The 25,437-nt window shown below is 34.9% G+C and overlaps 1 protein-coding gene and 1 pseudogene across 1 annotated transcript; both read right to left on the bottom strand.

Moving 5' to 3' along the window:
- LOC136272941 (talin-1-like) overlaps nt 1-25,437 on the bottom strand; it is a 220,999-nt pseudogene that overhangs the window by 188,904 nt on the left and 6,658 nt on the right.
- LOC136272984 (talin-2-like) lies at nt 17,762-24,431 on the bottom strand. Its single transcript, XM_066076424.1, has 8 exons — nt 24,009-24,431; nt 23,594-23,737; nt 21,553-21,734; nt 19,658-19,790; nt 19,258-19,359; nt 18,908-19,078; nt 18,015-18,092; nt 17,762-17,820 (listed from the first exon to the last, which is right to left on the bottom strand). The coding sequence occupies exons 1-5, from the start codon at nt 24,114-24,116 to the stop codon at nt 19,285-19,287; spliced, it is 642 nt and encodes a 213-aa protein (XP_065932496.1). The 5' UTR covers nt 24,117-24,431; the 3' UTR covers nt 17,762-17,820; nt 18,015-18,092; nt 18,908-19,078; nt 19,258-19,284.

Raw genomic sequence — 25,437 nt, 5'->3', positions numbered from 1 at the left:
TTCCAGTTTTAATATTGCCTCATGTATGGCCGGGTTTAAAATAATCTAACATTACATTTTGAAGAAACTTTTTTTTTTATTTTTAAATATAAAAATTTTATAACATGATATAATTTATTAACTTCCAGGGGGTTCTGTCTAAATCGGTACAAAAAAGAAACAAAAAAACAAAACAAAAACAAACAACCCCCCCCCCCCCCCAAAAAAAAAAAACAACAACAACAAACAAAAAAACCCAAAAAACTAAATCGACCAAAAAATCAAATCAATTCAATATGTATATCCTTCCTGCAAAAACACAACCGAGTAGGCTTCCTCCATTTTATATATTTACTTTAATTTAATTTACTAACGACAGACTTATGGATTTTTCAGAATCTAATATAACTCATGTTCAATTTAATATAATTTACCAACTTCCAGGGTGTTCTGTCTATATCAGCACACGTACGTTTTATTTGTGTACAGACATTGTACCTGTACAGGTATAACCATGTTATATGTAAGACAAATATGTATGAAATATGGCAAAAATGTACACTATCCATGCTAACAAAATCCAACAAAATACCGGATATATACATCTATAGCAAGGCAAACGCGGAAATCTAAAACATCAGATGGAAGATCAAGTACAAATGGCCAGTAAGCATTCCGTGATGACCGGTCGCACTTGTTGTTTAACTTGCTCATTGTCATGATCGGCATAATGGTAAAATACGTATACCATTCGTTGTTTGTCATTAATGAGTTACTTGCGTGTGAAAAACTAAAGCGCAAATGATTCAAAGGTAGTTAAAAATTGAAACAAATTGGTGTGCCATGGTTTTTTTCACTGTGGCACTTAAAGGAATATATTCCGTTTTTTAAGAAAAAATTTAAAGAAAGAAATGTTTTCATTTTTCCATTAAGGTACATAAGTTATTAACTTTCTGCAAATTATACTGTTTAAGTGAAACGCAGTTAAAAGTATTTAATATAAATTCGAATTTATATATTTTTTGACCGGCCCGATCAATAAACGCCAACCTCTGAAATATTCATTAGCACGTGATGTGACAAGGTAATTTTAGAACGCATAGGCGTCGGAACCGGGGGGTGGGCTAACTTTTTTTTGCAAAGTTAGACCTAACCATAAGGGACATAGTATCATATAGGGTTTAGCCCCCCCCCCCCCCCCCCACTTTTCTTGCAGCAAAGATAATTGTTCCTAAATTTACCTTGAAAGATTGAGAAGTTGGAGTCATAGGCATACTAGCCCCCCCCCCCCTTGATTTTGGGGAAAAAAATTTGGTAGGTAAACTTTTTTTTTGGAAGTATAGGTATACCCCTCCCCCCCCCCCCCACACACACACACGGATTAGGATTTCCCTGATTTTGGGAATTAGTTTTTTTCCCCAATATTCTGAGGATTAGTTTAGCCCCCCCCCCCCCCACTTTCAATTTGCTTCCGACGTCAGTGGAACGTACACATAGGTCGATGCGGAAACGTGGTCGGTCCGTTGGCAGTGGAATAACGCGTTCGAAGAGAATAGAAAGAAAGAAACAGTTTGACAGAAACGTTGTAAAATGAGATTCTATATCAAAGACCACTTTGAGCGGTGAACATGTGTTAGAAACGTCATGCTTAACTATGGGCTCATTGTCTGAATATGATAAAACTTGTAAAGCTATCACTCGAATACTTAAAATTTATAAACTGTATATGTTTTGAGTCGAGGGGCACAAGACGGGGTAGTTTTGACGTTCTATTATGTCATACATGTTGTCAGTGTATGAAAATAATGCACCCCTGCGAAAGTGTTCGGAATGTGTTTTTTTTTATCGTTGATAAGTATGTAATAAATCCAGAGGTGTTCGAATGAAAATTCACGAGACTTCCTTGAGATTTGTTCAGTTCCTCTGAAATTTCGAGCGAAAGTATAAGTGTCCTGGTCGTTTTTTATATCATATGCTACTTTGATTTATGTTAAATCATGAAAATCTATGAAGATATTTGTCTTATTGCATCGTCTAGCAGTTATTTAAACTAAACGATGATATTAAGAAAAGAGCTATCGTTCGTGTTCAACCACTCTACACGTAGTTGAAAATGTAAACATTGGGTTGCTTTAAAAATTCATAGCCATGTTTTATGCTTTTGGTGTGCAAAACTATGCTTTTTAGATAAAGAATGAGTGTCAGCTTTGTATAAACACTTAGTCTATCGAGTCATTTTCAAGTAACATTCTGCATAAAATAGTATAGTCTGTTTCACTATTGATGCTATGTCTATGTCAGGCGCTGATCGAAAATTAATCCTTAGAAGAGGGGGGAATTGCTCCTTAGCATGTTAATGAATTCAAACAAATGTAAACACACCTGTGGTATTACCTAGGTCTGCTTTCTGCTTTTCTAAATTACTATTTCCGCGCACATGCGCAAATCCACCTCAAAAGTACACAAAGCAGTGTAGTCAGTTACGTGTAAATTTTAAGGCGTAGTCAATTGACGGTGTTCACAAACCTTTGTTTGTGATGTGTGTTATGGTATATGTGTTAAAACGCGTGATTTTTGCGTAATGGTATATGTGATAAAGTGTGTGGTTGTGTGTAATGGTATATGTGTTAAAGTGCAGGAGTGTGTGTAATAATATATGTGTTAGAATGTGTGATTGTGTGTAACGGTATATGCGTCAACGTGTGTGATTGTGTGTAACCACAGGCACCTGAATTTTTATTAATCAGTCGCTTAATAATTCATATATCGAAAAATTCTACCCCTAGTATATAGAAGTATTTATATATAGTAGGGGTAGAATATTCCGATATATGACTTAGCGACTGATTAATAAAATTTCAGGTACTTGTGGTGTAACGGTATGAATGTGTTAAAGTGTTTGATTTTGTGTAACGGTATATGTGTTTAAGTGTGTGATTTTGTGTACCGGTACATGTGTTAAAGTGTTTGATTGCGTGTAACGGTATATGTGTTAAAGTGTTTGATTTTGTGTAACGGTACATGTGTTAAAGTGTTTGATTTTGTGTAACACTATACGTGTTAAAGTGTGTGATTTTGTGTACCGGTACATGTGTTAAAGTGTTAAATTGTTTGATTTTGTGTAACGGTATATGTGTTAAAATGTTTGATTTTGTGTAACGGTATATGTGTTAAAGTGTTTGATTTTGTGTAACGGTATATGTGGTAAAGTGTTTGATTGCGTGTAAATGTATATGTGTTAAAGTGTGTGATTGTGTGTAAGGGTATAACTATGCGTTAAAGTGTGCGATTATGTGTAGCGTTATATGCGGTTAAATTGCGCAATTGCAGGGTAACAGTATAAACATAATAGTTCCTCATTCCGTTTAACATTATATGTGTTAATGAGCATGACTGGGAGGTGACATTATTCACGTAAAGTAAATAGAATTGCGGTAACAGTTCATCTATCAAAGTGTGTGATTGCCGGAAGAAGATATTAAGGTTTGTATTTTTTATAGTAAGGTTTATATAACAGATTTTATTGCACGCTCATGTAACACCTATCAACCAATCATGAGCTTAGGACAGATACAATATCAAAATTAGACAACATTGAGATGGTGACCATATAAAAAGAGCCCCGCTTAAATAATGGACAATAGGGTGGAAATAATTTCAGAGAATTTTGCTTTGACCTTGACCTATAACTTAACAAATTTCCACCTGTCATTGAACTTCTGTGTGTGTGCTTTTAAAAAGGGAGTTTTGTGTCATCTGATATGAATTTGACATTTGACCTACAAACATCATTCAAGGTCGCTGCAATTTCTTTGATCAAAGGCACTATGTATGTGATGTATTAGCAAGATTGGAATAAAGGGAGAGAAGATATGCTCTGGAAAAGGATTTTACATATAATCCTGCTATGACCTTCACATTTGACCTTGAAAATTGGTTCAAGGTTACAATATACCCTTTACTCAAAGCTCTGTTTATAAGAAGTATCAGCCAAATAGGACTAAGTGGAAAATATATCTTCTCTGAAAAAAGAAATATTTGATGGCCTTATATGACCTTGACCCTTGACCTACAAACTTTATTCAAGGTCACTGCACACCCTTTGACCATAGACACTCTGTAAGTGAAGTATAAGACAGAATGGACCAAGGGGAGAGACAAGAATTTTATATATAATTCTGCTATGACCTTAACCTTAGACCTAGAAACATGGTTCAAGGTCAATACACACTCTTTACCCAAAGGAATTCTGTAGGTGAAGTATGACCCACATTGGACCAAGGGGAGAGAAGATATGCTCCGTACCAGAGATCTTGGACAGACTGATCACTATAGGGCGCTCGCAGAGCGGGGCCCTAATAAGTGTTTCTAATAATACTCAGATTTAAACCTATCAGTCATAATGAAATTCTTGACACAACTTTAAGTACTTGGATGGGAAATTCATTTTGTAATTCATTGTTGACTATTCTCTATTAACATCTAACTATAGTGAATACAAATGGAGATTGGTTTGTCAGTTAGATTTTGTTCACCCCAATAAATAATTGCCTTGTTCTTGTATATAAAGTAACAGCATCATATTCTACTTTTTTGTACCAAGTATTACAGTAATGTCCTACTAAGAAGAAATTCAAAACTATAAAGAAATATCACATTTATTGAGTTCTCAGCTTGCTACAACTCACAAAAAATCATTTGTATATAAGTAGTATGTATTTCATGGTAAGCATAAATACAAAAAAAAAATCAGTACATTTAAACTTGGTCACACTATTCCTCTAAAACTATTTACAAAAACATGAATTTTCTATCTACCTGATCAATATAACTCCGTTTTTATGAGGTAGAAATGTGCTTAATCCACCATTAGTGTACATATAGGTATATTTTTACAAAATTCATCATAAACCCCATACAAAGAGTTGCATCAGAGGATTAACAACATGGCCTACATATAAGCCTTACACCACTATTCCATGAAGTAATCTGTCATAACATTGTAAGTATTCAAGTCTTAGAGGATTTAAGACATGATTCAGCTGTACATTTTCAATATATTGACATACAAAATAAATCAACTACTTTAAAAAATGTTCATTGTTGCCATTCAAACAATAAAAAACAGCATTTAGGTCAAATTTCAATGCAGGATCCCCCTCCTCCCTTATCACAAATTACACTTATCATGGCATTTTGTAATAATATATTAAATGATACTCAATAAACTCTCCTACAAAAAAATGTCAGGGATCAACAACATAAAATACAGATATCTCTAGGAAACTTTAGTAGAAGGGAGATAACTTTCTTTGATTTTAAACAGAAGAATACAAATTGGAGTTATCCCCCTTTGAATGTGTTGTTTGTGCAAATACAAACTGAACAAAAAAATCATCACACATTCGTCACATTTCTAAGGGACATCTCTGTCCCAGCACCAAAGTACAGCAGAGATTTATAAGAGATCTCAGGAGCTTATTATGTAAAACACACATATAGTACAACTGTCAAATAGCAACTAATACTAAACAGAATTAATAAATGGCAAACTAATGCTAAATATAATTAATAAAAAGAATGAATAACAAATTAATGTTGATTTTATGACGCGTTATTTATGTTGAGTCCACGTACACAGAAACAGATTCCATTGATTAACAAGTTATTTATGTTGAGTCCATGTACGGTACACAGAAACGGAGTCCATTGATGACGCGATATTTATGTTGAGTCCAGGTACACAGAACACAAAGTCCATTGATGTTGGGTAATTATTTGACTTCCGTACCTCTGTTGGAATTATGGGTAATCCGGGCAGGTTTTTCTACAGTCTCCCCTTGAACTGGCCTGAAGGCATTTTAAAAAAGCAGCTTGTCTGTAAAAAACAAAAATAATTAATTTTTAATTGTATTAAATGATTAATACCAAATACTTAAAGGAGAGAAAAAGTGAGCAAGCTCAAATACCCCACATTCTCCCATTACTTCACAATGATACACATCATGAATGGCAGAATATGCATTAAATACAAAATCAAAGGCCTGAAGGGCCATAATGGCTTACGGTTTTGATATGACTATATTTACATGGATCGAGTATGATTCCCTCTATTTCTTACGGAAACTTTAGTTTATTTATAGCTCTATAGAAAGTAACTAGCTACATGTAATTCGTAGATCTATAGAAACTACCAGGACCCATATCAACATGTCCCATTTGTTGATTGGTCGAACCTTAGTGACCGAAACAGACAGGATTGAAATCTAGACGCCTCTTTTATCAATTGGTTGAAACCACCATTGCTTTTAGGAAAATCATAGACTGCATAAAATAATAATGATGATGTCAGACTCAAACTCCAATATGAGACAATTTGTTTCTTTCTTTTATCCAACGACTGAAGTACATTAACTGTAAATTCATTCAACTATATAGGACACAAAAACACTTAAAACCAACATGCTCTCAAATATCAGTATACCTTGTATTCCTACGCACTATGAACTTGCGCGAGAGTTGGTGCACGGTGCGCCGTAACAGCGCCACAGCCAGCGCGAAATCATTGCGCGTAAAAATAATATAACCAAATGATGAAATGTACTGCATGATATGTACTATAATTAATGAATTCTCTTGAAATCTACACCAACAAGTATTATTCCATTTTATTTGTATTTCATAAATGTATTAATATTTATTCATATTTTTCTGGGTTTTATCTACTTTTTTAAGAGGCTGACCTTCACAAGCTTTTATAGGAAATATAGATTCACAAGGCAGTTCATAAACACCTTATATTTTTTTGTTCCCTTTGTACAGAGATCAAATAAACTCTTTGGAGGGTGAGGGGGGGGGGGGGGGCAAGAAAAAGGCAGAACTATGCAATTACAGCAAACTTGTTTTGACACCAAATTTAATTAAAATTAATTACTGCACTATAACTTAGCAGTCAGTCTCTCTTCACAAGACATGTGTACACAGTCATTTTCAGAGGCATACTATACGATGTCTCTATGTTATAGTAATGTGACATCGCTTCCGTATATGACTTGCAATCAAGCTTAACTGTATACTGTTTTCTTATTTGAGTACATTTGGTCTCAAGTTTCCAATATTTTTACGACAAATAAACGGTTCAATCATAGCACAACCAAGGTAACTCCATCGAGGGAACATTGTGCTATTTTTAGATCTTGGAAAATCCCCAACATTCGATAATGAAGAAGGCACATTATATTAAAACAAGTAGTAATTGCCCCTCTATTTATGCATTTATTACCTATTTATAATCCCAGTTTCAATATATCTCAATCATAAGTTCAGTTCTTTAACCGTTAAACACTTTCCCTCTTGCTGAGATCGATGTCGATCGAAGTTAGCGACGCTCTCTGCTGCGGGTGCAAACGTTTTTATGAAGATTGAACGAAATAACGACAACTTTACATTTACTTATCACTGTTAGGATCTGAAATAATTGGGAAAAGATATAATACATGTATGTATCCATAGCGGAAAGCATGACGGCACTGTGTGATGCATGGCGGGGGCCTATACCTCGGGCAGGTCTATTCGCCGGAATGGCGACGGAATAGACGTAGTGACATGTATAAAAAGGTCGATAACTTGTGTAAGGTATAAGCAATCACCATTCGGTTTTCAGTTTTTTGATCTGTGGATAGAGGGCTATCGAAATATGTAAAAACTTATTTGATAGATACATGTTTGATACATAAAACCTTGACCGGAATGAGCTATGGTCGCGAAAATCAGCTGCCGGAATGACGAAGTCGACTTTATAAAACATCTAATATCTCAAAAAGTTATTAATATTTTTTCATTCGGAAACGATTTTTTTAATCACAACGACCAGGCCTATAAAATGTAAAAAAAATTAAATCGATATCTTTAGATTTAGTATGCAAAACCTTGACCGGAATGGAAATTTTTCGTTAAAAAAGAATGCTAAAATCGTGCAGTCATCTCTAAATAATCGCCAGTATCATAAAAACCATTGATTATATTTCCATTCGGTCAAGATTTTTTTCATCCTTGGGTATACACCTTTCAGATAATATATAGTTTTATATATCAAACTAGATTTAAATGCTCAAAACCTTGACCGGAATGAAAATTTTACACTCAAAATTTACAAATTTTATTAATGCGCTCAGGTATCGCTCAGGTAAAGAAGCCGTACTACAGGAAGGTGTGAACAACACATGTAATAAAAACATATATGTACTACATGAACGCGTATACGTAGATAATCTTACATCTGCTTTTTTAAACATCATTTTAAAAAGAAACAATTTATACGCGAAATTAAGATAAAGAAATTGTTATTGGTTATTTATTCTTTTATTAAAAAAGTTATTATATTATTTATTAAAAATAAATATCAACGATGCTTTTATCACAGTAAGTAGAACAGTACCAAAGCTAAAATTGAATTAAAAGCTGCTTGTCCATGTAAGCCGTGATGATGATTTAATTGTTTACATCAAAGTGATTTAGAATGTATCGAAACTATATACATGTATATAATTATATGTAAAAACTGCATGTCCGTGTAAGCCGTGATAATTAGGATCGGATGATGATTTTAATTGTTTACATCAAAGGGAGTAAAAATGTACAAGAGCTAAATACATAGAAGCTTGTCCATGGAAGCTGTGATATATAAAATTGAAGGATAATTAAAAAGGATTCCGAAATCGGTATGTCGCCATCACAGATATTCGATAAATTAAATGCCGCTAAAAGTGTTCAAAGTGGTGAATACATCGGGGTGATGAACGCTCGCGACGTCAAACAAGTGAAAAACGTTTAAACTACAGGCACGTAGCATCGTTTTTGAAAGTGGGGGGGCCAGACCCATCCAAAAAATCTTGACAAGCCAAAAAAAAACCCCAGGAAATTTAAAGTTTCCAAAAATCTTCAAAATCATAATCCGTGGGGGGGGGGGGGGGGGGGGGGGGGGGGGGTTAGACTAAACTATACTTCGAATGATTGCGACAAGGAAGTTATACCAGCTCCGGATTCCGACGCCGCCGCGTTAGAACAAGATGATGTTTGCGACGACATTCCCGTTAAAAAAAATCAAATTAGAATGTAAAGAGTGTTCCGATAAGGTTATTCAAGACGAAATATGGGTTTCTGGGCTTAATGTTTCGCACAAGAAAAATATTTTAGATCCAACAGGGTGGCTGTGTTCCGATATTGTGAATTATTCATTAGATATAATCAAAAAGCAGTTTGAACATATACATGGGTTACAGTTAACAAATCTTGCACAAATCTTGCACCACTATTTGACGAACAAACTAAATCATGGAAATGCGATAAAAAATTTGAACATACTCAACCATCTTCAGTTCAGATACATCATACGGGTAGAAGTCATTGGGTAACATCTTTTAAAAATAACAATAACGAAATTTGTATTTTAGATAGTCTTAGCAAGAGCAAGAACCAAACAGTAAACACTCCATCTCTTGAAATTCAACTCTCTCTTATTTATGGGCGTAATAAGACTTCTATTCCTATTAAGATTTTAGATTCTCAACAACAAGAAAATGGCTTTGATTGTGGATTATTTGCAATTGCTAACCTTGTAGAATTTTGTTTTAATCCCGATAATTCATTTCAATTTAAAACTCTTTTTAATCAGAAAGTATTAGGAGCCATCTTGTAGAATGTTTAGAAAATGGTTTATTTACGCAATTTCCGCAAAATTCATCACAAACTCCTGACATTACAGTTTTAAAACACAAGATTTTAACAATTCATTGCTGTTGTTCTTGTGGATGTCCAGATTGGGTGGATGAAATGGTAGGCTGTGATTTTAAATTAGGGAAAAAGCTTTGTAATGTTTGGAAACATTCAAAATGTGCAGATGTAAATAATGATTGTACAGATTGGCTATGTATTGACCATTGTCGTGATTAAATTTGTTGTTCTATTGAAATTTGTTGTTTTAATAAACTCCCTATGTTTTTATTACTTGTGTTGTTCACACCTTCTTGTAGTACGGCTTCTTTACCTGAGCGATACCTGAGTGCATCTAATAAAATTTGTAAATTTTGAGTGAAAAATTTTCATTCCGGTCAAGGTTTTGAGCATTTAAATCCAGTTTGATATATAAAACTATATATTGTCTGAAAGGTGTATACCCAAGGATGAAAAAAATCTTGACTGAATGGAAATATAATCAATGGTTTTTATGATACAGGTGATTATTTAGAGATGACTGCACGATTTCAGCATTCTTTTTTAACGAAAAATTTCCATTCCGGTCAAGGTTTTGCATACTAAATCTAGAGATATCGATTTAATTTTTTTACATTTTATAGGCCTGGTCGTTGTGATTAAAAAAAATCGTTTCCGAATGAAAAAATATTAAAAACTTTTTGAGATATTAGGTGTTTTATGAAGTCGACTTCGTCATTACGGCAGCTAATTTTTGCGATCATAGCTCATTCCGGTCAAGGTTTTATGTATCAAACATGTACCTATCAAAAATGTTTTTACATATTTCAATAGCCCTCTATCCACAGATCAAAAAACTGAAAACCGAATGGTGATAGCTTATACCTAACACAAGTTATCGACCTTTTTATACATGTCACTACGTCTATTCCGTCGCCATTCCGGCGATTAGTCCTCACCCTATACCTCTACAGTTAATATTCATTCGCGTTAGATTTCGAGTTTATTTAAATAAAGTCAATTCATATTGGTTACAATAACATAAGTGATAATAACATATGGAAAATATAATCTTGCTTAAAGATATTTATTATGAACAACAAACAGTTAACTTTGCAACATTCGAATAGAACTATTTTTTGTCGCGCATGTTCAGATAACTGAACTCTTTGCCGTAAAGATTATCCGGCAACTTGATGGCCGTAAGCCATAAAAAGAGGCCCAATGGCCACATCACTCATCTGAAGAACATTAGATATGATAAAATCAGTTAATGAAGTTATAATACAAACTATCTGGACAATATTGTATAATACATGTAGACCCTGTACACATTAAAATCCACCCCCCCCCCTTCTAGGCAAATGATTTTTAGAAGATTTTTAAAGATTTTTTCTCTTTATATTCTTATGTAAAAAATTGTCTCCTCCCACCCACATTGTGACCCCATCCTACCACAAGGGATCTTGATTTAAACAACCTTGAATTTACTCTACCTGAGGATGCTTTTACACAAGTTTCGGTTTTCCTGGCTGATGAGTTTCTGAGAAGATTTTAAAGATCTACTCTCTATAAATATATTCCTATGTAAAACGTTGACCCCTACTGCGGCTCCACCCTACCCCTGGGGTTATGACTTTCACAACTTTCAATCTACACTACCTGAGGATGCTTCCATACAAGTTTCAGGTTTCCTGGCTGATTACTTTCTGAGAAGAAGATTTTGAAAGATCTATTCTATATATATATTCCTATGTAGAAATTTGACCCTCCCTCCCATTGTGGCCTCACCCTACCCCCAAGGTCATCACTACCTGAGGATGATTCCACACAAGTTTCAGGTTTCCTGGCTGATTAGTTTCTGAGAAGAAGATTTTGAAAGATCTACTATGTTCCTATGTAAAAATTTGACCCCCTTTGTGGCCCCACCCTACCCCCAGGGTTCATGATTTTCACAACTTTGAATCTACACTACCTGACGATGCTTTCACATAAGTTTCAGCTTCCCTAGCCAAATGGTTCTTGAGAAAAAAAAATTGAAAATTTCTCAGAAATGTTCAATAATTTCCAATTATCTCACCTTGGAAAGGGCATGTTTCTTAAATTTCACAAACTTGAATCCCCTTTCCCTAATGTTGTTTTCTGTCAAGTTTGGTTGAAATTGGCCAATGTAGTTCTGAAGAAGATGTTAAAAATGTGAAAAGTTTACAGACAGACGAACCAACAGTTGACAGACAAAATGTGATCAGAAAAACTCACTTGAGCTCTCAGCTAAGTTTAGCTAAAAATGATACTGGGCATTACTAGCAAAACGTCAGATCAAAACGTTCTACAATTATGCACATATCTAATCACTTGTCTAAAACAAAAACAACATACTAAATTCTAAAGGTTCAAAATTTCAAGACAAAACATTGAAATTAAAATTTCCTAGAAACATGCAAATCAACACATTGTGCCCTAACTACCTACACAGTTTTACGAAATTCAATACAGCTGTTTGAGAAGAGTCACCCTTACAAAAAATTCATTGCTAAATTCAACATATGGCCAAAATTCAAGTTCAATGGGGCTAAAATTCCCAGAAAGATAAATGAATCGGAACTCCCCAATAATTAGCACATCTACACATTGTGTTCTAAATACCTTTCATAAAATTCTGTGCAGCTGTTTAATATGAGTTTTGCTTAAAAACCAGGACTGACAGACAGATAGGTTGAAATCATTATTCTCTAATAATTCCATTACATGGGGTATAATAATGGCACAATTAGCAAAACAAGATACATTTTCAAATTGATTAAGATCTGACATTTACAATTTTTAATGGTTCAGTTATTGATTAGATTTTCATGTGGATATTTGTTTTATAACATTCCACATTCAGAAAATAAAACTTGTATAACATGATGTTTCTCACTCAGCAACAGACAGCCATGTTTGGATGATCACAAAGTGTGAAGTGTGAAAGATGTGACGTCATTATGTAGACTACACAGACTTACAGGGCTCCGCTAAGATTATGTGTTTTGAGTGTTTTTTCATGGACTAAACTGGGTACAAACAGTTTCAATCGATAATGTAAGTTGATTATTCGAACTTTCATCCGAAAAACCTCATCGTAGTGGTCTGTTAGTTCTAAAATCAAACATTTGTGGTCTTCCTTTGTCACGGTGTACCCGCCATAGTGAATACCTACTCACCAAAATGTCAAAAAAGTCTTCTGTAAAAGACAACCCCAATAAGAGAGCCAGAAATGACAACTCTGTACACACTGGTGACTTGAGTAAATTTAATGAACTCTTAGATTCAATCTCAAATGACGAATCAGCGCTGCACCAAGCAATTTCGCTCATTCTTAACAAAGATGTATACAAAAACGCATTGACAGAAGTTCTTGTCCCAGAGGTTACATCCCTTCGCACAGAGGTTAATGACCTGAAATTAAGGATAGATGACATGGAGCAATACACACGTCGAAACTGTCTAAAATTTTCGGGTATTCCAGAAAATCCAAAAGATAATACAGACCAGCTGGTCTTAAATGTCGTGAATAACCTAGTTCTAAAAGAAGATGAAGAAAAGATCACTATCAAAGACATATCCAGATCACATCGAGTAGGAAAATTTAACTCCCACTCCCATAGCAGACCGAGAGACATAATTGTAAAGTTTGTGAGCTATAGGGATCGGGCCCGTATTTATGGAAATAAAAGAAACCTAAAGGCCTACAACAACAATCCAACCAAAAAGACAGACCCCATTTATATCAATGAGGCCCTTACACGGACCAGATCAGAGCTCTTTCGTAAAACAAGAGAACTTGTAAAACTACGGAAAATAAACAGCTCCTGGACCTATGACGGTCGTATATTCTGTAAACTAAATGGTGTCAGTGGAAAAAAGGTTACCATATCCTCGGCTGAGGACCTCGAGCGCTTCCATGAAGACGACGACGACGAACACGAAGACAACACACAACAGCAATTCCTGGCGTCAACTCCAATAACCAACAACAAGTAAATTAACTGTCCGTGAATCCAGCCACCGAATGTTGTTTATAAACATTTCCACGTGCGTGACTCGTCGCTCTCACAAGGACGCTTTATTCTTGTGTACACAATAATCAACGTCTACAAAACGTTTAACTTTCACTTTGCAATCCAGTTCTATATATATATATTATCGGAACCCTAACTTATGCAGTCGATGTTCAAATGTATGTATGTATTCTCACTCACACTTGCTCACTTAATGTTTTAGACAATGGGTAACTCAATAGAACAATATCGAGCCGCCATAGGGTCTTTCTATATGAGATACCACAACATCTTTAAGAAATCTTACTTTACCATTTTCAAACTTGCTTATTTACTATATGCAGTCCAATCATTGTTATTCAAAACTAAACAATTATTCAAATTTCTTTCAAATTGGTCTATTACTTTCAATTTTTGTGCACAAATTTTTATATTTTGTGTTCTCTTGTTATCTGGAGATATTGAAACTAATCCAGGTCCCTCTGCTGAAAACTCTCTTGATATTATGCATATCAATATAAGAAGCATAAGAAATAAGATAGACTCCTTATTGTATTTAGTTCAAGATTTTGATGTATTATGTTTTACTGAGACCCATTTGGATGTAAATATTAGCAATGACAGTCTAAATATAGAGGGATATAAAACTAGCTTTAGGAAGGATCGCAACTCCTATGGGGGAGGTGTAATGATATATATTTCTGACTCTATAGTTGCATCTCGGAAGTATGATTTAGAACCCAACGGTACAGAAATCTTATGGATTGAAATACCACATGCTATTGAGAATCTTCTTTTATGCTGTGCATACCGCCCACCAAATTCTAGTAGTACTTTTTGGCAAAAATTTTCATGGTCGATTGAAAGAGCTAATGATATCTCTTCCAACATCATAGTTCTAGGTGATCTGAATGTCAATTTTCTCAACCTTATTTCCACACATGAGATCCACACAATTATGAACTCGAACAACTTAACAAATACAATACATACACCTACAAGGATCACTGAGCATACATGCACTTTAATAGATCCTATTCTTGTAAACAAAAACATCAAAATCCACGATTCAGGTACTATTAGTCATACACTCAGTGACCACAAAGCAACTTACATTTACATACAACAAAATTCAAATGAAAATATTTCATACAAAAGAAAAATTTGGGACTACAAAAATGCAAACTTTATACTACTTAACAATCTTATTAAAGAATGTGACTGGAGCAATATCATTAATAATACAGATGACATAAATACTGCTGCAAACAATTTTACACATCAATATATGTCTATCATACACACATGTTTACCAGAAAAAACTGTTACTATTAGGCCAAATGATAAACCCTGGATGGATTCACTTTTACGCAAAACTATACGTATCAGAAATAGGTTGAGAAAAAAAGCTCAGAAATCCTGCAAAGATTCAGATTGGTATTTGTTTCGGAAATTTAGAAATAAGGTCAACAACATGAAAAAATATGCCATTTCAAATTATTATGATAATATTGATTCCTATTTGAGTGATGCAAGTAAAAACAATCAAAAGCTCTATTGGAAGTTGATGAAAGATGTTTTTCACACTAAATCTACAACTGAAATACCACCTATGCATTACACAGACAATAATGGCACTGATAAGTTTGCATTCTCAGATAACGATAAGATTGAACTTTTAAATACATACTTTAGTTCAATTTCTAATTTAGATAATAACAATAAGGACTTACCTATTTTGCAACACAAGTGTACAGACAATTTTTCAAACCTTGTCATTCAAGAACACGAAGTTTTTGACATTTTGTCAGTAATACCTGTTAATAAAGCAGTAGGCCCAGACAGTATAAGTCACAAAATGCTCAAATCCTGCAAAGAAACTATTTCAAAACCTTTGTGTCTTCTATTCAACAAATCACTAACATCTAAGACTTTTCCTGACTGCTGGAAATTGGCACATGTAATTCCTTTATTTAAGAAAGATGATCCATCTATCACATCAAACTACAGACCTGTGTCATTGCTGAGTTGTATTAGTAAAATTTTTGAGAGAATCTTGTTTAAACATCTATACAATTTTTTACACGCCAATAACTTATTTTATAAATACCAGGCTGGTTTTTTGCCTGGACATTCAACTGTTTACCAACTTTTAGAAACATATCATTCTATTGTGAAAAGTATTGACGATGGTAATTACTGCTGTATGATCTTTTGTGATCTTTCAAAAGCTTTCGATAGGGTCTGGCATAAGGGTCTAATTCATAAACTTAAATCGTATGGAGTCTCTGGGCCAATTCTTGAATGGTTTATTAGCTATTTAAGTAATAGAACACAGAAGGTTATGTATAAAAACAAACTCTCTTCCAGCCAGTTCATAAATGCAGGTGTTCCCCAGGGCTCTGTTCTTGGCCCATTATTGTTTTTACTCTATGTAAATGATGTGGCTGAAAACATGAGATCAATATGTAGACTTTATGCTGATGATAGTTCATTACAACAGTGTTCAAACAATATTTCTGTCATAGAAGATAATCTTAATTATGATCTTCATGTACTGAAGGAATGGTCAAAGCAATGGCTTCTAGAATTTAATCCACAAAAAACAAAAGTTGTATTCTTTAGTTTTAAAAATGTTGAAAAATTTCCTAATTTGTTGTTTGATGATTGTACCTTGGAATATGTTTCACAACACAAGCATCTAGGAGTATTGTTATCTTCAAATTTAAGTTGGTCTAATCACATAGACATCATTGTTAAAAAAGCTTACAAAAAACTTGGTCTACTTAAAAAACTTAAATTTACTGTATCTAGAGATATTTTAGCACAAATGTATGTATCATTTATAAGACCACAACTAGAGTATGCTGTTGAAGTTTGGTCTGGATGTACCCAATTTGATATGGATAAGCTTGAAAAGGTTCAACTTTATGCAGCAAGAATAGTTTCAGGTCTTTCAGTCATAGCCTCAAGAAATTCTCTATATTTGGAAACAGGATGGGAACCATTAATAACGAGACGAGACCGCCTTAAATTATCTACTATGTTCAAAATTCATAACAATCTTGTTCCTTCTTATCTAAAAGACATAACTCCTGGAATTAGAAATGTCACTTCCAACTATAATACTAGAAATTCCTCAAACTATTCTTTGCCTAGATGTAGATTAGAAGCTTTTAATAAGTCATTTTTTCCTGACACTATTCGTAAGTGGAATAGTCTGAATAATAATACCAAGGAAGCTACTTCGTTAAATATTTTTAAGAAATCACTACAGAGCAATTATACAAAACCTCCTAAGTATTTTTCTTTTGGTAAAAGATTCTTGAATATCATTCATACAAAATTAAGGCATAATTGTGTTCTCAATTGTGATCTTTATCGGTGTAACATAATAGCCAACCCAATGTGTTCATGTGGAAGTTTAGAAGATGCACATCACTTGTTCTCCGTTTGTAAAAAATATTCATCATTAAGACAATCATTTATGTATAATCTTTTATCACTGAACTTTTTGAATATAATTGATGTACATTTGTTACTTTGGGGTGACAACACTTTATCTTATGATGAAAACATAAAAATATTTAAAGAAGTTCATACATTTATACAAAAGTGTGGTAGATTTATCTAAGTTTTTAAATTATTTGCATAACTTTCTTATCCAACCTAATTCTAATTCTAGATTTAAAACTAATGATTTATTTGTATTTCATTACATGTTTTATAACTGTTATCAATGTTAACTGGCATTGTATGGCACTGTAATATATTATGTACAAGGAGAGGACATTCTAAGTTTTTGGAACTTGTGTCCAATCCTTTTGGCATTAGTCAATAAAATATGTTCAACACAACACATCACAAAGTGTGAAATAAACAGGAGTCAGTATTACAGTCCATGTGAATTATACACAGCTCAATTTCAGCTGCAGATGTTGAACAAAGTGACAAACAACATGTGTGGTTTTGAGAGCAGACTAGATTTGTACAGAAACATTTACAACCTGTCAATATCCCAGCTATCTCCATTATACGGCTGGTGTTGAGATGGACATGAGGTCTTCATCAGAACGGGGTCTGTGTTCATCTACAACAAGTCATTAATTAGCTGTTAATTAATACATACAGAATATGTAACGATAGAGCTACATAGATCTACAAATTAAAACTTTAACCTGATTACTATGACACTTGCTTTGATTTTTGTCTAATTAATTAAATTAGGTCAATTCATATGTAACAAAACAACTGATTACAAATACATGCGTCAGTGAGTTTTACTTTTGCTTAGTTGATGACTTTTGTTGTGACGATGTGTCGTGTATTGGGTGTCTCCATCAGGACGGGGTCTGTGTTCATCTACAACAAGTCATTAATTATCTGTTAATTAATTAATTACATACAGTATATGTAATGATAGAGCTACATCTACAAATTAAAACTTTAACCTGATTACCATGACACTTGCTTTATCATTTGTCTAATTAATTAATTAAAATTAAGTCAATTAACATGTCACAAAATAACTGATTACAAATACATGAGTCACTCTATATATTTCATAATTAAATACAGCAACCTGCTATTTCTATTCACTAAATACAATGACTATAACTGTACATTTAATTAATAAAATAATGTAACTAATTTCTGTTTATTTTAGATAAACACTGACTCCCAATGACTGGTAGATACAGCTAACCCTGTAACAATGAGTTGTTTATATTGACAAACAATCACACAGATAAACAATCTGACTGTTATTGTAGTCTACAGAAGATCCGTGCACACACTTGTCTATTGTAAGGATTTGCTGTGAAGTCCAGACTTAAACATGCCTCCTCTTTTTATCTTACGATACTCTAACCTCTCTATCTTATCTTTGGGTTGCCTCCCCCTCCTATCTTAAGGTACACTCTCCTTTTATAAGGTACACACTCCCCCTTTTATCTTTAAGCTCATTCCTCTTCTCTCTTACTGTACACCTACCTAGGGTTGCCTCCACCTGCTATCTTTAGGTTCACTACTCCTTCTACCTTAAGGTACACTCCCCCTTCTGTCTTCAGGTACACTCCCCCTTTCATCTTAAGGTACACCCCCTCCCTTCAATCTTAAGGTTCACTTCCCCCTTCTATCTTAAGGTACATTCTCCCTTTATCTTATGGTACACCTACCTTAGGGTTGCCTCCCCCTTCCTTACAGGAGTACATAAACTGTAGTGCCGACTCGGCCATGGTCTTAGTCAGGTCCAGGATGTGGGTCTGTTGTTTGGAGTTCTGGATCAGCGAGGCGGCGCCTACAGCACCGTCCGAGCGTTGGCCGAAGTAGCTGGCCATCATTGTCACCTGTAGATACAGGAGGTGTCAAAAGTTATTACCTACCTATGTGTACATTGTGCTAACAAAAGGCATGTAAAAATGACCATTATTATTTTGGATTATCATTCAAATTTCACAGAGAAGAAAATGACCCAGATCTCACATAATAAGTATTAAATATCACAACCGATGCTCTGTATACTGACCCTGTGACCCAGATTCTCCGGCTCTGCTTAAGCTGAGTCCTTGACCTTGGAACAAAGGTCATGGATTTCTCTTGCACTCCCAATCATCTGTTCTTGGAATCCCTATAATACCATTCAACAGTAATAATTAATGATTATTTACAAATATTGAAAATTGAGCATATTTTGATTACTTTAAAATCTTAATAAAGGGGGAGAGAGGTGAACTATCAAATAAATCTGTTAAACTGTTGAAACAAGGGAGGGGGTGATACTTTAAAAATCTAGACATGAAAGGGAAGATTTGAAAACTTAAATATCTAGATATTGGGAATGAGGGGTTGATAATTTACAAATCTGGACACATGGAGACATATTGGTGGATGGGGAAAAGGTGGTTTCGGTTGGAATAAGTACTGACCCTGAGGGATTTCTCAGTCCGTTGCTGTAGACTCCGACTGATGGCAGCCAGTGAGGCCTGGTCCAGGTCGCGGATGGAGCGGTTCAGTTTGTCGATCGACTCGTCACACTCACGCTGACCCGGCGCACAGTCCCTGAAATATACAGATGTATATAGTCAAACAGGTCCCGATGTATTACAGGATATATGTTTAGTTTAAGATTTTTACATTCCTTGAAAGTATACAGTCATACACTATAATCAGGGTTGGCAAAAAAGCGGGAAATACTCGTATTTCCCAGGACGGTGGGAAATACTGGTAATTCCCGGGAATTACTGGTATTTCCCGGGAAATACTATAGCATTGAATCATGATTTTTTGAAGTATACACTCTCATAACTGCCGCGGTGTGTGCATACAAATTGAGTAACGCGCGTTAGCGCGTTATGAAAATTTGTATGCACACACCGCGGCAGTTATGAGAGTGTATACTTCAAAAAATCATGATTTAATGCTTATATTTACATTTTTTAACTTCTTGCCTTGTCTGCAAATGTGATCTATACCTTAAAATTCCTATCTTTTCCTAAGGGTAAGTTAATATTAATGGAAGAGCCACAGTAACAGCCACAAGCGTGAACTTTGATTTTCGCTTGTGACGTTGCAGTTTACAGCGTTCAACGTTTGTGACGTCATAATAAAACTCGTCAATTTGACCTTTGACTACTTGTTGCATTTAGAGGCATTTAAACATCACGGATTTTAATGGAAAAACACAGTAGAATGTAAATATTGGGAAATAAAGTACAACTACATATTAAAGTACTTCATACTCAGTCTAAATCAAATCTGTAGGGATGTAAACAATAGTACACCTTGCCAGCAATGACATTTTATAATTTTATAAGTTTCGACTGGCCAGTAATGCATTGGTTATCTTCTTATGAATACTCCAAAGATGGTTCATTCATACACCATTGTTATTTGTTTTTATACATGTATAGGTGCATCTATAGTTATCATAAACATGATATCAAAAGTTCTGTTTTCTAGTTATTTGATGTATGTGAAAATGGGCCAAAATTATGAAAATTAAAGTGTGACTGTGTCACTACCTCAGTATGCAACACACCCAAGAAGAAGCCAATTAGCCACACTCATAGTATATATCTCCCCAAAACAAGAGCACAAAACTATCAAGAGTCAATTATTTAATATTAAAACAACATGTATGATTATTTAATTGTTACTTGAAACACCAACAGTAATTATAACAGTTTACTTTGTGCTTTGAATTATAAATCTGTAAAACACAAAACTTATTGGGGTTCAAAAAGCTGGACTAAAATTTGTACACTAGCAGCTATGGAAGTCTTTGGGAATAAGTGATCTGGTGAATTTAAGATTGATTTCATAAACTGACAGGGAAATGGCAAAGTATGCTAAATTGTGTTTTGATGCTTATTGTTAATATCTTGTATCCTAAACATACGTTTTAGTTAGAACAAATTAAAGAAATTAAGATTAAAAATTTGTATTTCCCAGTATTTCCCAGTTTAGTGAAAATCAGTAGTATTTACCGGGACGGGAAATACCGGTATTTACCGCCGGTAATTCCCAGCACTGGTATTTCCCGGCCAACCCTGACTATAATGTGTGTCAAGAAATAACAGATGTAACGTGGAATGGACCTCAAACAAATTAAAATCAAGCTTCACAGAAATACAGTAAAATACTATAATATACATGTCAGAAAATTTAAAATCACTTTTAGGAATGAACCAGGCTATTGAAGAGCTAACACTTTTGTAAATCTAGAAATGCTGACCAACGTTAGGAGCTGGCATTATAATAAAGACTTGCACTATACACTTACTTGATGAAGGAAAGACTTACTACTGGTGGACAAACTTACTTGATGGAGGACACGAGTCGTTTGATGGCCTCGGACACACTCTTGGAGTGGTTGGAGTACAGTTGGTAAGTGGGCGGGTCCTTCGGGTTGACAGCCAGCTGTTTGGCGGCCGTCACCATGTGACACGCTCCATCGATCATCGCCTTACCTGCCGACATAATGGGCTCTTGGGCCTTCCTTGCCTACATATATATACAGATAAGTCATCTGTGTGTCTCAAACATAAAAGTGAGTAAGATTTTTCTAAGATCATAGAAAATTGTGTTCTTGTATGTTGAATATTTTTAATACAATGGTAATTTGAAATATAAATATGTTTAATTAAAGAGAATGAAGTTGATCATAAAAAATCTGACAACATGAATAATTATGGAGATATTTAAAGTCGTATACGAGTTGGAATGACCCAGACATTGTTACACACTGTACCTTCTTTCTATCAAACAATAGAAGCTGTTTAAAAAAAAATGTTGCAAATACAATATTAGCCATGTAATAAATTAATGCTACAACAAATCTTTCTTACCTTTCTTAAAAATATGCTCAATCAATAAAGCATGAAATAGAAGACTTAAAAGATTGACAAAATGTAACTAATCATTAAGCACTAAAAAAACGACCTTGAGCCAAAATTGTTCATGACCTTAACCCAGATTTTGTTTTGTCTTTAAACATGGAAGGCTGACAACACAACAATATGGCGGTAAATAGCTCTGTGTACGCAATTTAACCAAAAAAATATTTTGAAAAAGATAATAAACATTCCACACACAGATCTACACGGTAACTAAGGGACACAATGCACAGGGTTACGTGACCCCAAGGTCATGACCCCAGGGGTGAAAGGTCACACCATTGACCTACAGCTTTCCGCCATGTAATACTAAACAAAGGACAAAAAGGAAATCAATTTACTTTGATTACTGAAATAAATCAAAATAACCAACAAATGAGGACAGAACATCGTGCTATGATTTGATTTCACCAATTCTAAAAGGGGGCTTTCAAATTGTATATTAATAAATCAATGCACAAACAAATCATATAGTTTCTTTGATGTTAAAAAAGCAAATGATTTATTTACAGCAATAAATTAGGAGAGGAGGAGAAGGGGTAAATTATGCTGTATGGATTCTGAGTGAGTTGGTCTTGATAAAAGTACACTGCTTTAAATCCTGATATATATCATGGAGCATCATTGATCTGCTAGAAGCCAGGTTACTTTAGCCACAGAATACAGAGTTATGGCTCTAAGGCAGTTAGTCTGTAATCAAACAGCTCCTATAGCAGGATATATAAGGAGATACTTCCTTGAGATATATGTAACTCAGACAGGTTCTGCTACAAGCAGTCAGTTTGTCTAAAAACTTATTCTTTTTGCAAAAAATGATGTCTTGTAACCCGATTTGCTAAGAATAAAATGAAATTATCTTTGAAAATTACCTCCCATTTCACTGAAAATTTAAATCTTAAACATTCACGTAAAAAAGTTTGCTTATATTATGTCCTGAACTTTGTGGTTATTGGGAATTATGAAATAAATTCTAATACAACATAAGCTCATTCAAAGAGGGGCAATAATGATGTTATCACCAGTCAGCTCAATAAGCTCATTCAAAGAGGGGCAATAATGATGTTATCACCAGTCATCTCAATAAGCCCAGCTCAATAAGCTCAATCAAAGAGGGGCAATAATGATGTTATCACCAGTCGGCTCAATAAGCTCATTCAAAGAGGTGCAATAATGATGTTATCACCAGTCGGCTCAATAAGCTCATTCAAAGAGGTGCAATAATGATGTTATCACCAGTCGGCTCAATAAGCTCATTCAGGGGGCAATAATGATGTTATCACCAGTTGGCTCAATAAGCTCATTCAGGGGGCAATATAGAGGTTTGAGAAATGATGCCATGTATTGCAATCTGACTGGTCCAACATTGGATCTGTATAAACTCCTACAGGGCTTGATTGACCAGGCTCTATACAGGTCCATTAGTAAGTCATTAGTCCTCCACTAATTAACCACTAATTAACGACCTACCTGTTGCTGGGAGCTGGCCGGGTTAACCAGGTTCTGACACGCCATCTGTATGGCCTGGTTAGCCCGGGCAAACTGGGACTGGTCCACCAGCCCGGGCCTTCCGGGCTCTGACGCTCCATCAGCGATGCCCACAAGGTAGGCCGCCTGTAATTTAAAGGAAAAACAAATGTTATTATTCATTCATCATACATATTAGGAAGATCTGGCACTCCATCAGCTGCGCTCCCTCTCTTCAGAGAGTTTAAAGACGGTCCTTCTCTACAGACAGTTCCTCGGTACCTCTATATGTATTTTACATTCTTTCGTTACAAAATAACCATGCCATTTTGGAAAAAAAAATCTACAACTCATACAAATCAATCCCTGTGTACAGAGACTGTTCCTCTACATGAAGACTTTTGAGACGGTCCCTTACCTGTGAGGCGGCCTCAGTGAGTCCACAAACAGATGTTGAGAAGTTCCCCATGGAGTCACAGAAGTTCTCCAGGTCGCCCTTCTTGGCGTGGTTCGTGATCCCAGTCATAAAGTCTCCCAACAGCTGCAGGACAGAAAGAGGGGCCAGTTAGTTAATCCAGTAATTAACTAATTAACTGATCCAGATATTAACTAACCATTCAAAATATTATTAAATCTGAAGTGGTATGACAGGTATAATGTCAGTATAATTTATGAGTGATACAGTTGGCTTAATGATTCATCAAACACATCATCAATACATATACTGGTGAACTTATAGGAGATCAATATCATCAATACATATACTGGTGAACTTATAGGAGATCAATATCATCAATACATATACTGGTGAACTTATAGGAGATCAATATCATCAATACATATACTGGTGAACTTATAGGAGATCAATATCATCAGAATAAAGCAAAATATTTCATGCATGCAAAAATGAAATTCACATTTAAAGCCTCAAATTGACTGAGTTTTTTCATATTGAAAACAATACCAAGGAGAGGGGAGTTGTAAACATTTGTAATACATGTAGTAGGCACAGACAGGCTTAGGGACCAAGCTCAGGGCCAGAGTTGTAATACATGTAGTAGGCACAGACAGGTGGAGGGACCAAGCTCAGGGCCAGTAATACATGAAGTAGGCACAGACAGGCGGAGGGACCAAGCTCAGGGCCAGTAATACATGTAGTAGGCACAGACAGGTGGAGGGACCAAGCTCAGGGCCAGAGACTCGGCGGAGGGACCAAGCTCAGGGCCAGAGACTCGCTCACTTCTGATCTCAGATTGACATCAAGGCCAATTCTCTAATTGACAGAAAGGTTTATTAGGGGACCATCATATAGTATTTGAGAAGACACTGTTGTAATGAGTTTTCAGGCTTAAACATGCAACAAACAACAAAACAACACACAACATAATGTTGACAGACAACAGACAGGGGGGGGGGGTTAATGTTAACACACATACATGCTTTCTCTTTATTGGGTTCTGGGATTGTACATTGGGGAAGAAATCTGTTCTTTATAAATGCTTATTTTAGCAAAATTACCGAAACTGAATTTTAAAAAATACATATGATCATATTAGTATCTGATTATCACAAAGGCAACCCATACTATAAAATGAAATTTGTCATGAATTTACAAAGCCTTGGAACCTAAGATTCTATGAAATGAAGTTTCTAAAGATATTTTAAAATTAAACCAACAACATATTTTATTTAATTTTTCCAGAGGAAGAACAAACAATCTAGAACTTGTAAGATGATAGCTGCACTGTTAATTCTCTCTGTATATCACATGTATGCTGTCCAGTTATGTACTGGTCTGTTATGGTCTGTGCTCGGGTACTACAATGTACAGGAGCGAAAAATTAAAT

Source organism: Magallana gigas, chromosome 1 (assembly GCF_963853765.1).
Source record: "Magallana gigas chromosome 1, xbMagGiga1.1, whole genome shotgun sequence".
NCBI classification, from domain to species: Eukaryota; Metazoa; Mollusca; class Bivalvia; order Ostreida; family Ostreidae; genus Magallana; species Magallana gigas.
The sequence above is the reverse complement of the archived record's forward strand: the minus strand, read 5'-3'. Positions and strand labels throughout refer to the sequence as shown.

Bases quoted from the DNA above. Each gene is read 5' to 3' on its own strand.
- LOC136272984 (XM_066076424.1), bottom strand. From the start codon at position 24,116: ATGACTGGGATCACGAACCACGCCAAGAAGGGCGACCTGGAGAACTTC. The intron at 23,738-24,008 runs GTAAGGGACCGT...TTTAAATTACAG, and splicing joins TCACTGAGGCCGCCTCACAG to GCGGCCTACCTTGTGGGCAT. The intron at 19,360-19,657 runs GTCAGTACTTAT...ATGGTATTATAG, and splicing joins GGACTGAGAAATCCCTCAGG to GGATTCCAAGAACAGATGAT.